The sequence below is a fragment of the Montipora foliosa genome, chromosome 2, assembly GCF_036669935.1.
Source record: "Montipora foliosa isolate CH-2021 chromosome 2, ASM3666993v2, whole genome shotgun sequence".
NCBI lineage: Eukaryota > Metazoa > Cnidaria > Anthozoa > Scleractinia > Acroporidae > Montipora > Montipora foliosa.
Window position 1 is genome coordinate 40949497 of NC_090870.1, and position 15000 is coordinate 40964496.

The 15000-nt window shown below is 39.7% G+C and overlaps 1 protein-coding gene and 1 pseudogene across 1 annotated transcript in view; one reads left to right on the plus strand and one right to left on the minus strand.

Annotated features, from left to right (window-relative positions):
• The window catches only part of LOC137993079 (collagen alpha-1(V) chain-like), a 55488-nt gene that overhangs the window by 4231 nt on the left and 36257 nt on the right, over nt 1-15000 (minus strand). Inside the window, exons 52-71 of the mRNA XM_068838736.1 lie at nt 14577-14630; nt 13950-14003; nt 13815-13868; nt 13225-13278; nt 13097-13150; nt 12476-12529; nt 12065-12118; nt 11853-11906; nt 11704-11757; nt 10046-10099; nt 9559-9612; nt 9013-9066; nt 7825-7842; nt 7680-7697; nt 6603-6620; nt 5725-5742; nt 5491-5508; nt 4689-4706; nt 2441-2681; nt 950-1062 (exon numbers count right to left, since the gene is read on the minus strand). Coding sequence (XP_068694837.1) covers nt 950-1062; nt 2441-2681; nt 4689-4706; nt 5491-5508; nt 5725-5742; nt 6603-6620; nt 7680-7697; nt 7825-7842; nt 9013-9066; nt 9559-9612; nt 10046-10099; nt 11704-11757; nt 11853-11906; nt 12065-12118; nt 12476-12529; nt 13097-13150; nt 13225-13278; nt 13815-13868; nt 13950-14003; nt 14577-14630 — 1110 coding nt within the window. The remainder of the gene's footprint in view (nt 1-949; nt 1063-2440; nt 2682-4688; nt 4707-5490; nt 5509-5724; nt 5743-6602; nt 6621-7679; nt 7698-7824; nt 7843-9012; nt 9067-9558; nt 9613-10045; nt 10100-11703; nt 11758-11852; nt 11907-12064; nt 12119-12475; nt 12530-13096; nt 13151-13224; nt 13279-13814; nt 13869-13949; nt 14004-14576; nt 14631-15000) is intronic.
• Nucleotides 3045-4670, plus strand: LOC137987661 (uncharacterized; annotated as a pseudogene).

A 15000-nucleotide genomic window follows, 5' to 3' on the forward strand; every position in this document is an offset into this window, starting at 1 on the left:
ACTTCTAAGTTGCCTCCTCGGGTTTTGGTCCAATTAAAAGCTTAAGGGAAAACCTTGTCACTTGAAAGAGATCACCAAACATACACCGTTAAGTAGAACAGTTGTAAAACAATCATTATCGATCCGAATAACCGAGTTTCCTTTTTGTCTTATTTCCAGGGATAGTAAACTTTTGCGAAAGTACTGCGTGGTACGTCGATACGCTGTTGCTTGAGTACAAGATATGTAGAAAAAAATATCTATATATATTAGTTCTGTTTAGTTGTTGACATAGTCTTCTATTGCATCTTTAAGTTTCATTTGCAATTGACTAAGTTATTCTCATGAAATGATGACAAATATATAGATATATATACATGGCCGCTTGGGGATACGAATTTTATCTTCTCGTGCTGAAAGTATCTCTCACGAGTGAGCGAAGCGACATTGATTAAATGTCCAGATTTAAAACAACTTGTTTTACTCATTTTCGAAATGATGAAAAAGTGGTCACCAACCGCTAAAACATGCATGTTGTGTAACATGAAAAAAGATATGAAAGTTATGAAAAACAAATCATGATAATGTAACATTTTGCAATAAAAATGTAATGTAGTAGAGAATAATTATATTAAAGCACAGAAGTATCTTACAATGAAGAGGAAGCTCGAGATTTATCGGCTAATCGTGTTCGTTACCATGACGACACCGATATTCTCACATGTGACAGATAAAAAATCATATTTTCACCGCGCGCAGTGAACAAAAGAGGTAAAAAGGAGAAATCCAGTATCTATACGGTGTTCCTCAACTGCCATCCAGATTATCAAAGGCGGGGGAATATTTAGTGACAACTATTACCAGTTTAAAAGTAGTTCAATACCAGCATCTACTTCCTAAGACGTTTCACGTAAAGACATTGCTGAAGAAGTCTTCCAGTAGGAAAAAATAAAAATGGAATCGCACATACTTGTTTTGTGTTACCATCAGGATGGATACAAGTCTGTCCACCAGCCGTAAAATTGCAAAATACTTGAATGGCATCTCCGTTACAGCCATAATTGGGGTCGATCCAGAATAGACCTACCAAGGAGTGGAACACATAAACATCGAAAAACTGGTATAGATCACACATTTCCATCATGGTACTTTGCAAAAAAGACCACGCGATGTTCCCAAGGGAATTTTCCTTTTGTTTTTTCATAAGTTATAGATACATACGCATGTGCATAAAACGACATTTGAACATCACGTGGTCTAAAATGGGAAAACAAAAACGTACAAGCTAAAGAGGTCCATTCTGCGCATCTTAAAGCACTAACGGCCAAACTGCGTTTTAGCATCTATCAATCAAAGTTCCGACGGCAAGCCGAGAGTTGACCCGAAACCACGGAGACCGAATTAAAGTGATTAATGCGTGATATGACCTACCAATCAGGATCTTTGGTTCCCAGGGTACATTCGTACATTCGAACTCGACGCCGATGGAAAGCGATAGAATCTGTACGAATCTAACTGAAAAACCTCCAAAAATATATCATAATGATATTCGAGCTGTGAATTAAATTCGATTTCCGAAGGCGGAGTCGATCTTCCCGGCTATGATCGGAAATTTGATTGATGGGACTACTTTTTTTAGAGGGTCACCTTGTGACGCCTACACCAATCAACTTGAATAGTATTAAGGAGATGTATTGAGGTTGACTTTTGGGTCGGTTCATAGAACTGAAGAAAAGCGCTACGTGGAAGCTAAAATTGTTGAGACACTTTTCACTTCGTTCTCCATATCTAAACAGAAAATTAAGTTACATGAAGTAAACTTCTTGTTGTGGATTTTTCCATCCCCCGCCCCCCACCCCCCCCCCCCCCCCCTTCACTTCCGCATGTATATGAACAACTTTGTCTTGGGTGGTGAAAAAAGGAAAGAAACTTTATTTGAGTGTCAAGTCTTCTAGCGCTGGGGACACTGTAAACTGAAATCAACAAATCAAAGGAAGGAGGTGGGGTATTGTTTGTCTGTTGTTGTAGTTCTTTTCCAAAAGCACGAAACCTGACAAGAGTATCAATGATTTTTGTCCAGGATTGTAGACATTTGAATGAAATTTCCCTTTTAACCCGCCTTAGAGACCGAGCTGGTGGCGGAATGGTGGGTCTAGTCCATCGATCAAATCAAACTTTTTTTAAATACAATCTCTTTGAAAACAGATGTCCAAAACAGTAATTGTGACGCATGATAAGCCATAGACTCATTTATCTCACGGGTATAGCTGCAGCGAGTCAAATGCCTGCAAGTTTTGGTAACTTTACTCAATTTATCCGGTGTAAAAAAGCGACTTCCCGACGAGAAGATGTATGAATATGTCTTTTAACGACTAAGGAAATAATTGGTAAGGGTGAGAGCGAAAAATTTCACAATTCTATTCAGAGCTCCCAGAATGGGCGGAGTGCAAGCAATTCTCACCATCTTGGAGCTTTCCATTGCACATATAGAGATCTTTACAAGTCCTAGCCGGATTTGATTGTGATCCGCTTGGTCGTTTAATGCTCTCAATCTCCTTCCTAAGGGACTGGATGAGTCCCTGCGACTCCGAGATGTCAGGATCTGCTGAATCAACTGATCTGCGGCGCCTCGTGTTTCCCTTGTCGGTTCCAGTCTCCAGTCTACTGGGCGCCACCAGGTAACTCCTACTTAGGTAGGAGCTCTGTTGGAGACAAAGATCGTTTGAGTTTATTAAAGTACTTTCCGCCCTTACGGAAATCATAACTTGAAGAGTAAATAAGTGGTACCATTCGCAGGGCTTACAATTTTAATCCTTTTAATTCCAAGATAGAGCCCTACACCAAACGTTCCTTTTTTAGGATTAAAAGTGTTAACTATTCCCTTTACGTTACAACCTACGTGACGTATTTCCAGTGGTCACTTTTCTCCGCGCTGACGACCAGGGACCGGTTGCTTGAAGCCTGGTCAGTGCTAACCGTTGGTTAAGAAATATCAAAACCTACAGATTAGCCAACCTTTAACTTGCAGTATTCCTCAAGGTACAATCCTTGAACCTCTCCTCTTTATGCTCTATATAAATGATCTACCGAACTGTCTTGTTGATTCACATCCTAGAATGTATGCGGATGATACTCATTTGACATTTACCAGTAACGATGTTGCGCATCTAGAACGATGATTTAACTAAATTTACTGAATCGAATGGTTAACGGCAAATAAACTCACTCTTAATAAGTCAAACTGAGACTGAGTTTATGTTGATTGGTCAAGGCAAAGGTTAAATATTTTTAATAGACTCCCGTCTTTTACAATCGACAGTAATTCTATAAAACAACTAGAATTTACGAAATCTCTTGGAGTATATTATGACTTGACTTGGAAAATTGCCTCCTGCATTGGCATCTTGAAGCGAAGCAGGTCTTTTGTTCCTTTTGAAACGCTCCTATGCATCTATAATGCTTTAGTTCAACCTCATTTCGATTACTGTAGTGTCGTATGGGGCAATTCCAATAAATCTATTCCCATTAAATCACAAAAACTACAGAATCGCGCGTATTTTGACCTCTTATTCACATGATGCCAATTCGGATGATCTTTTTGTTAGACTTGGCTGGAAAAAACTTAACTTGGTCTATAAATCTCTTAATGGTCTCGCCCCTGATTATCTGAAATCAATGTTTACCGATCGGAGTTCAACATCTCTTAGAAATTGTGAGGGCAAACTAGCTCTAAATTAATTAATCACACGGAATTCGTGGAAATCAGGCACTTTGTTATTGTTTTTTGTCTTTGCTGTTATTAGATTTAATTAGCAGTAGATTAGTATTTTAACAATGTAGTTAATGCAATTTTAGTATTTACTTTAAGTCCTGATGATTTACCCGTTTATAAATAAATTTAAACAAATAAATAAATAAATAAATAAATAAATGGTATTTAGCGCTGGTTAGAGCTAACCATGCTTCGAGCAACCCAGGCCAGAAAGACGTCTGTCACGCAAGTTGCCTATGCTATAGCTAACGGCCCTCTCTAAATGAGTTTACCGAAATCGAATACTGAACCTTGTTACAGTTACCGCAGCTGGTATTCAGAATGACTCCCACAGTGAAATATCATTTCGTACAAAAAGAAATGCAAAAGAGGTTAAGGACAATAGAGATAGGTTCGATTTCCAGCCGTTTTGTAAGTGCGGTTAACATCCTCCTCCCAACGAACGGCTGGATCGTTTGTCCGTGACGTAGCACCCGTCGCAAATGTAGTTTGTGTTCAGCCAATTGTATTTTGTACTTGGCAGGCGGGCGGCTTTCTGATTGGAGGAAAATACAATTGGCTGGACCAGGGATCCAGCCGTGGTGTGCGCTGAGGTACGCGAGCGCACAAAACGGCTGGTCAGTCAATCGAGACTACAATACAGAGCGACTCATTATTCGTTTCTTCGTTAAATTTATTTGAGAGTACGGAGCAGGTTCAGGTTGACCCTTAAAGAGCAGCAAAGGGGTTCAGGATTTGGTGCGATGATATGTTTAGTTACTTCCCCTTTCTTTTTCACTATTAGACACCATTACCCTCGACCGTCCGTCGTTCGGACTGAAAGTGAATGATTTCCGTAAACCGATCAAAGAGGATCAGATCTAAAATATTAACAATTCTTTGCCGCAATATTATTACTCAAGTTAAACGAAGTAAAACAACAAAGAATTTATCTTACGATATCTCCTGGAGGTCCCTGAAAATAAAGGTTTCAAAAATTAATATAATTATTGACAAAAATCTCCAAGCAGTGATCATGTGGATTGAGGGATCGTGAATCAATCTACTCGATCTGTGTGATCCACCCATCGTAAAACCCAGGAGCTCATGAGCCTGTAAAACCCTAGTTTAGGGTTATAATCCCGCTTCAATTTCTTCGATAAGATCTCCTTGGATTAGCATAGATGCTAAGAGGGTGAGCTAAAAGAAAGCTATGTTATGCGCCTTAGGGCGCTTTCCATTTGACAGAATGCGAGGAATTATCATGCAAGTGTTCCTTCAAGTTGTTGCTTTTTTTGTTTGTTTTTTTTGTGCAAACTTACGTGTCTGGTCGGCCAGTTCTGACTGTCTTTTATTTAAGTTGGTTTATCGAGTTGGTTTTTGAAATATGAGCACTTAAAAACAAAATATTGGGGCTTTTTAGATGATTTTTGTTGCCATGGTAATTTATTACGTCACATTAATATGTGCATTTTTGTTACGCACTTATTGGCGTTTCATGTCGTATCATAATATTGCCGTTAAGTGAACAGTGTGGTAGAGTTAATCACTCTAATAGACATTCCCTCAAAAACGGTTGGAACCGGTTTGAGCCACCTTAATCAATTTAATTGAGCCTTTATTAACGGATTCTTGGTGGGGGGGGGGGGGGGGGGGGGCAGAGGGTGGAGGAAATGCAGCAAGGGCCGTCTTCATGTAAATGGTCGCTTGTGTGCAATGTCTCTGAGCGTATACGAAAACGGAAGCAAAAACAATCTTACCGGAGGTCCAGGTTGTCCCTACAATAACAAAAGAAAAAAAAGTAATGCAAAGAGGAAAATCAAAAAACAAAAAGTTTATTCAATATCATAAAACATAGGGAAACAATACGTAGTATGAAGATCATCCCAATGCTACAATTTTTCATCAGGTTCAGGTTTTCATCAAGCGAAAGTCAAGTCCCTTGATTAACTCTTCATGTAGGATTTTCAAATGTATACACAATATTAACTTACTGGATTTCCTGCGTCACCCTGAAATTTAAGCGAGAAATCCCCATAGTTAGACGAAAAAAAAGTATAGTAAAATTTAAGAAAAACAAAATTGAATGACTGATGTCCTTAAAATTATAGTGAACTTTCGACTCGCTTTTGGGCATGCGCATACTGATTTATGGAGATGCCAAATAACATGGCCATTGACGTTGTAATAACCTCGTGGTTCTCAGATATAACTTCCTGTAATGAATAACAAAGTATCGATTGGTTTCAATATGTGAGGCGATTTTCGTTATCCGAAATGAGCACAGGGATTAACCAGAAAACCTGGCAATGATTTAGCTGGATAGTGAGTTTTCAAAAAAAGGTATACACGTACCCATGCTGTTGCTGTCGTTTTGCACGCGCGTATTTTTTGTTTGTACTCCTTGCTTATATTTCGTACTCGTAATGGTTATTATGCAAGTATTTTTTGAATGATGTCCCTTTTGTTTAATTTACCAGCACATATTTGCCGTTTTCTGTAACAAATCTCTCTCGTTCTCTTCCGTGAAGAGGAAGTACTGTTGAATATTTCGTTGTTTGCCCGTTGCAAAGCCAAAACATTGCAAAACGTTTGTAAGTATCCTTTCAATGGTCGTTTTCTTTATACAGTAAGTAACTTTCTGACGATTTCTGGTTGCTTTAATTGTTATTTCAGTTAATATGTATTCTTTTTGTCTTTATTTCAGCAACCGTTTAATTTGAGATTAAAATTGTAACTGAGAAATCGATCTAGAACGCGTTGAAGCATTTAGCTTTTCGCTCGATTACAAACAACCTTGATCAGCATGTGTTATAGACCCACTTATAAGCATTAATTCCACTTCTTAGCAATTGTCTGTTTTTCTACATACCCTCTCTCCAGGCGATCCCTACACAAAAAGAGAAAAATAACAAGAAGTTTGACGTAGTTTACTAATTAACTAATTAATAATTACATTTATATAGCGCAGACCTCTATATGAATATATTCAGTTGCGCTTCACAATATTTTAAAATAAAATTATGTCAAACTGTCCTAAAAACTAAAAACATAAGAAACTATTAAAAACTACAACCATATACCTATTTAAAAGCTAAATTAAAAATGAGACATGAATAGAAAAACCTATTTAAAAGCTAAATTAAAAAAATGAGTTTTAACAGCAGTCTTAAAAGTGTCCAATGTCTTTATGTTGCGAATTGTTGAAGGTAATGCATTCCAAAGATAAGGTGCAGCTGACTGGAATTTACGATGGCCAAGGGTTGGACGGGTCTTAATGCTAGGTAACTCAAGTAATAAAGAGTCGTTTGACCTAAGGGAGTATCTGGATTGCTTTTTGATGCAAATTAAATCAACCAGGTAATTAGGAGCTAGACCATATAAACACTTAAATGTCAAAAGCAAAATCTTAAACTTACTACTCTGGCTTTCAAAAAAATTTGGTTGAAGCTTAAAAGTTAGAATTCAAAGCACAACGTTTCGACACTGCTGTCTAGTGTCTTCATCAGGGATTATCCAAAGTTATGGCAAGAATCCTTTTATAGCTTCCAATTTGCTAAAATAGGGATGCGCCGCTTCGTCCATTCCGAAAATGGAAGAGAATGTTTGCATCCGCCGCTGAGATCGTGCGCTTCTGCGAATTATCGTAAGTAAAGCGAGGAGACCGAAAAAACCTAACGAATGGGCATGGAGTGGGGAGACGAGCGGTAATGTAAACTATCGAAAAACTATTCACTGGAAAAATCTGTCGTTCTCTTCAAATCGGACTCGCTGTTTTCAACAAACTAAAGATAGACAACTAAGATCCAAGGTTAAAATGGGTGACTGTGAATAACGGTTGAATTATATATTCCCGATCCTTATGCGGGCTTAGTACTTCAGAATAGTCCCAAAGGTATATATGCGGCCATCAAAGATGAGTTACAAAAAACTTAGAACTTCTTCTTACCCTGTCTCCCTTGGTGCCCTGTATAAAACAAACACACAAAAAAGGGGGAAAACAGTCCGTTAGCAATGAGATACAAATGTGACGGAGATAAGGTACAAAAAGAAATGTATAACAAGATGCGATGTCATTTTAGCAAACTACTTACCTGTAAACCAACTCTTCCCTAGAAAGAAGTGAATACAGACAAAGAGGATTAGTTCTTATCATAAAACCTACAATGTAAGAAAACCATGACAGTATAAGGATCCACATGCGTCAGACCCTACTACCTTTGAACAACCTTATCAAATCAATGCCTATTATTTTCTCTTAGGTCACTTGCACATTTATAAGGTAAAGTCTCTGTTACGAGGCAGAAGGTCCATCAGGCCGGCGCTTAACTCCGGTTTCCGTAGCATGAAGCGACTAGGAGTCTTTTTACTGCCCCCTGGATGGGATGCTAGTCCATCGCATTTCGCCGGTACCCATTTATACCACCTGGGTGGAGAGAGGCACTGTGGGAGTAATGTGTCTTGTCCAAGAACACAACGCAATGTCCCCGGCCAGGACCCGAACCCGGACCACTCGATCCGGAGTCGAGCGCACTAACCATGAGGCCACCGCGCCTCCCACCTTGCATATTTATAATAACACTTAATCCATTCAAAACAGGAATGTGAATTTAAAAATAACCAGGCGGGAGCGTTTCTCGAAAGCCGGGGATAGTTCGAATGACTGACCTAAGACGCTTTGTATCCTCAAACCCCTCCTCCCCCAAGTGAGCAAATGTGAGAAGAATACGTTTTGAAATTGCATCCACTGGAAACTCGTAAAAATCCTACCTCCATGCCAGATGGGATTTGAACTCTCAACCCGACATGATCTAGTCTAGTCCGACTAGATCACGGGGGGTTGTGGTTGAAAATCCCATCTGGAGCTCGGACTTTGCCCGAGTTTCTAAAGGATGCAATTTTAAACTATATTATTTTCAAAACGAAAGCGTTTCAAGGCAGGAAACTCTGTAATCGTTTTGCTTTCTCTGATTTTGAAAACTTGTTGAAAACATGTTGAGGGATGAATTTTATAAAATGAGTAGACCTTAGCCTCCAACACGAACTGGTTTTCGGTGCTTTTGAGACAAAAAACCCTCTGGGATTCGAGAAAGATGTTTACTCACAGTAAGGATATTTGTTGCTTGCTCCTGGTCATAGGCCCTTCGTGAAGTTCATCCAAAGTTTCTGTTTCAACATGCTTTCGTTCGGTTGTTATGTATAAGTGGACGAGATTTTTTTTTAATACTAAGGAATGTTTACCAACAAATTCAGCAGCATGGAGCGACATTAAATTTACTTACCCTGGGTCCTTGCTGGCCGGATGGGCCAGGAGGTCCATCTGGTCCGTCTACACCCTATAGAAAATAACAAAAGCACTACAATAGAACCGTTTATACGAGCGAAAATAAGCCGCGGCTTACTCTGGCCGCCGCGTACATAATACGCGAAAGGAACTATTTTTACGAGTATAAACTCCCAGACCAGGATAAGCCGCGGCTTGAGAAAGCAGTGAACGTAGATTTTGTACCATTTATATGGGACGCTCGCGTCTTATGTAAACCGCGGCCAGAGTAAGCCGCGGCTTATTTTCTATCGTATAAACGGCCCTAAGCTACAGGTAAATACCAAGTCTGAGGTTCACAAAGACGAATGTTAGCCCTTATGGAAGCTTTGATTTGGCCTTACTAGTTGAAGATAGGCAGAAGGTGGTAGATTATATTAGACTTGGTCTTAATTATAGTACTGCACGTCGTAGTTAAAGTAAATGGGAATTTCTTTTTAAGCACTAGAAATAACTACCTACAACGAGGAACCCAGCACTCTTTAATATTACCGAAGCCACTTACTCTGTCTCCTTTTGGCCCTGGGAATCCACGGGGACCAGGAGGACCTTGATCACCCTGGAAAAAACAACAATTGTGGTGTAATGACAGATATTAAGTTGGAGGATTTAACGCCTCACGGGGGGGGTGTCACTTTAAAAAGAAGACGGCAAAACGCATTTGGCAGCTATAATTGCGTCATGATGGCAACAAAAGAAGCAACTTAAATCCAGCGTCCGTACCTTTGTGAAACGTCGGCCTGGAGGCTATTGATGAAACAATGGCGTTTAAGGAGGATCGCGCCCAAAAGATTCGACAATATTCCTTGGGAAAAACATTCGATGATAACGACGATGATGACAAAGACGATGGCAAACGTGACACTGATGATGATGATGATGATGATAAAGAGGATTGACAATCATGATTACATTAGGTGATAAAATGGGCATCGAATCAAGATCTATCAGATTAGTAGGAGCATTTTGGGGAAATTCTTGTACCACCATACCTGGTCGCCAACGGGACCTGCAACTCCAGTAGGACCAAAGAAACCAGGCCATCCCTAACAACAAGAAGGCAGTGAAGTTAGACCCTACTTATGAGACAGGGGCGACTAAATATCGCAGTAAGAGACCTCTTTTGTATACCTGCTATAATTACTGTATTGTTATTAGCCTGATAGTCACTTGAGCAAATTTTGGACTCCACTCCTACTAGAGGATACCTTTAAACCGGAGAAAATGATTTTTCCAATGAAAATAGTTCGAAGAATGTTAGAGTGCTTTTTTCACTTTGAAATACCAAGGACTCCTCTCCCTTGAATATTTGTCAAGGATCCTTAGGAATTGGAAAAAGATTTGCCTTGTGAGTGCTAAAGAAAATGTCAGGAGATCATCAAGGGGAGACTTTCCCCAATACTTGGCCAATTCCCGAGTAGTTATTTATAGAACGCTTCCACTGGGAGATTCAATACGCCCACTCTTATAAATGTCAATCACTGAACAGAGCTATTCTTGGATTTCACATGATGTCACGGCCGCCATGTTGGTGTCCCCAAACAATGAAATGGCGGCCATGTTGGTGTCCCGATCCAATCCTCTGGGAATTGAAAGCTATTATTATGCTAACGTCTTCTTTTGTTTTCGTTGAAAAACATTGCTGTTGATCACGTGAGTGAAACCCAAGAATCTCAGCGTCAAGGGAAATATGATACCAAGAGAAAATGAGGGGGGAGAGAGGGAGGCTCCCGGTCCAGCCCTTGGGATATGTCATGTCCACGAAAGTTATTTTTAGACGTGCGGAAGTCTTTGTTCTGTCTTCCGAGACGTCCGCATGCAGGCCAGCTTCGGTCTGATGTTTGAATGAATATAAATATTCATCAGCCTTCCACGTGCGCCGCCATTTTCTCTTTTCACTAAGAACCTGAGAGCGAGGCAAGACTGCATGCGCACGTCTCGGAAGACAGGCTTCCGCTAGAACAAAGACTTCCGCTCGTCTAAAAATAACTTTCGTGGACATGACATATCCCGGCCAACGCCCTGAGCCTCCCTCTCTGTCCCCTCATTTTTTCTTGATGATACTTTTTGTGGCAAAAACCTGTTTCTAAGTAACAAATTGATGTCAGTTTTTCATGCGTCTGTCCTGTCATTGATCATGGATTGCGTCATAGCATTGTCAAAGTAGCTGTGAATTCACAATGCGATAGCCGAGTAGATCTGCAGACTACTTTGACAATGATATGATCAAATTCATTGTCAATAACAGGACAGACGCATGAAAAACTGACATCAATTTGTTTTTTACAATAATAAAAAGGCAGAGGGGTCAAAATTAAGTCAAAACACGAGAAGAAAGCGAGACAAAAAATGCGAGAAACTTTATTCTGAGGCGAGCAATATCGCGTCATTATCGCATAAATTATAAATTTATGTCTGTCCGCTTATTGACAATAAAAATTAGCCAATGAGCGCACGAGAATTTTTGCAGTCATTGTAAAAAAATAAATTTTTTCGGGAAAGGGTCGACCAAGGAATTAGTGGAGATAGAGGATCCCCGTGATGAGCCCCTGAAAATGTATAAAAAAAAAAAAACCAAATAAAAACAATACAGATGCATTTTGATATCTGGGCTCAGAAAACGTAATTCATTGATGAAGGAGGTGATTACCTTATCTCCTTTTTCGCCCTGTGCGCCCTGCAAGCCTTTTTCTCCCTTTGGACCCTGAAAGTTAAACGCAAAAATCAGTATAGCCGTGGTACAAGTGAAAAAAAAAAATGCAATATCCAAATGCAATCGTTACAAGACGGCATACTCACTGGGTTACCACGAGGCCCTTGGCTCCCCGGTGGTCCTTGTGGTCCCGGCTCTCCCTGAAAAATAAAATAACACTTTTACTGATAACAATGGGAAGTTACATTTGGCTTGTAAAAGCGATAATTTGCTCTCTTTTAAGTGCTATTCAAACACAAAAACTGCAAAAAATTAAAAAAAGAAGAATGAAGTTGTTGAATCACTGCCGTCAACCTACCGAATCGCCAGGCGTTCCTCTCTCCCCAGGGACCCCCCTGTCTCCGCGTGCCCCCTATATAAATGCGACAGTCATTGTGAGTACATGAATTTGAGGAAATTTTCTCAGCTCTGGATCATCTTAGATTTTTGGGGGTGAAGCGTCTTATGGGTTTTCAACTCGGTTGAGCCATCCATTGAATTCCCCGTAAAAATGATAGACACTCGTTACTTGTCTTTTTTTTCCTCGATTTCAATGTCTATAGAATGGAACGGAGAAATTTAGAGAGAACAGTTTACCGTAAACCCACGTATAACACGTATATCTCTCTTTTCAAACACACATGTTTAAACAACGTTTAGAAATACGTTTCCAGGTGGACTGTAGACCCCCCCACCCCCCCCACGGTGTTGGAAGTGTATCAAATCCTACCGGTTGTCCGGGTTGGCCAGTTGGCCCTTGAGGGCCGGGAGCTCCTGTTTCACCCTATAGGACAAAATGACATAAATACAGTTGTAAGTTTGACGAGCCAAACATTTCAAATCACTCTGGACGAGTGAAAATGGCTTTCAAAACTCTAATGATTAAAACGTCGAGACAGCAGAAGTGACTTTTAAGAAGATAATTTATAAGACATTTTTCGATGTTACGAACATCATCGTCAGTTACAGAATATTTGGAAAAACCGTTAGGACTATATAAGAACCAGGCGAAACATGCATAATTAATTCTGCATGTTATATGGTCCCAACGGTTTTTCCAAATATTCTGTAACTGACGATGATGTTCGTAACATCGCGTATCGAATTAAAAAATGTCGTAATCTTCTTAAAATTCTAATGATTCTGTTTTCAGATTACGATTGGCGTAATGAGTGAACGAGAAAGCAGTTATTATTTTACAGCATTGACTTTGCTTTATCTGTAGAATAGACACAAACAAACGAAGACTTGTCTATATGTCAATAAATATCATTCAACTGAATCAAACTCGATTTTAAAAAGTGTTTTTTTTAAATCATCACCAAATCACCAATATGAGTTCACGTCATACCTTATCGCCTGGATCACCATCTGAACCAGTGAAACCGCGAGTACCAGGCTCTCCCTGATATAAAAGCAACGTGAAATAAGATGCATGAAAGACGATCATCCAATAATGCGAAATAAGCCATTGCTTACCGGGGGTCCCGTGGTACCAGGTGTGCCGTCATCTCCGCGAGGACCGGGGGGACCCTAAGATAAAACAAGGTTCTCATTGTTAACAAAAAAATTACCAGAACGAGGAAAAGCTTACAAATGAGTGGCAAACGTCGTTTAGTGTTTTCCTCTGAGTAGTTATTTTCTCTAGATTTTTATTTTCAGCTAGGCCACGACGAATATCATTTCCAGTGACAGTTAACTATAGGAACTTGCGCTGTATACGTAGATTCCTAAACAGAGCAGAACGTTTCTATCGAAGAGACGACTTCCCTGGTCTTTAAGGGAAGTAAGCCACAGCCGGTGGCCAGTGCTTTTTATGTTTTATTCATAAGAAATGCTTCGCTACTTTTCAAGTAAATCGCGTCTACGAGACCTCTTATAGTTGTATAAAAGAACATAAAAAGCAGGGCAAGATTTTTTTTCCAGTTGTGCAATTAATTATTTAACTCTGAAGCAAATCAGGAATTATTTGTGAGGTACCACACTTCTCGTAGGTTTTTGAGAATTTGTCTCTCACTCCTAGAATGGAAAAAACTCCTTAATGAAGTATATTTTCCGTAAAACGTTACCCTAGCTCCTGGTGGACCTGGTTGACCATCTTTTCCATCTGGACCCGGAGCTCCCTTTAAATAAAACGAAAATGCGCACAATCGTTACGAGTACTAGAAGAAATCCATCAGTAATTGATAAATGCTGTGACGTACCTTGGGACCTTGTGGGCCCGGAGAACCCTGGGGTCCCGGTGGTCCAGTCGCTCCCTAGAATTGAAGACTTAGAATCAGTACCCCATGAAGTTAGTCTCTGAAGCAGATATCACTTGGTTTTCAATAGTCTCATGAAGCTACTGCAACACAAAATGGTTAATACAATTCAAACGAGTAAACTCTTTTTGCCTTTTCTATTCCGCTGTGTCGAAAAATACAAACCAATTTCTGGCAAAGATAACACCTCCCTCTCAGATCAGTAAATTTATTTTGGTTTTTCTCTTAAAATAGCCCAAAAGAAAATGATTTAGCCTTGAGAGTTTCGATGACTAGCAGCCATCTTTATCAAAACTAAGAGCTGAATGCAATGCTAAATCACTTTCTTTCGGGCTTTACTACGAGAATCAGACATTACATTTATGGACTTCGCTGGCCTGATGAATTTCTTCAATTCTCTGCAGATCAGAGCATTTTACGAGATGTTTGAGAGAAGATGACGAGTTAATCTGAATTTTTCTATCTCTTGCAAAGGACATGCCGTTACAGTGCCTCGAAAGTTTACCCATTACATATTAAAATTACTTAGATCTCAATCGCTGTGGAAGCTGAGCCAATAGCGATTCTCACCATGGGTCCTTTCGCACCCGGTAGTCCCGCTGGGCCGCGCTGTCCTGAGGGTCCCTGATGGAAAATAATGAGAAAAAGTTAAAACATTAATTAGTAATAATTCATGGAATGACAGCCAATAGAAACGCAGTATTTGCGTCACATGTATACCTCTGTAAATGCCAAAACAAAATGCTTTAGCTTGGATATAGAATGATAAATAATCTACGCTCTTTTCACACTTTACAGAAAACCAAATAATCCTCCACGTTTCCAAATAATTTTTTCAAAAGAGAAACAAATCAGCAACGTTAATTTTCCGTCTATAAGACATGTCAGGCGTCTAGTCTACTTGTAGGTTTACGTGACCACGATTCCTTAAGGCGGCTAAATACGAGATACGAAAACCCTCAACTTGGCGCGTCAACATTGTTTCGTTGCATTG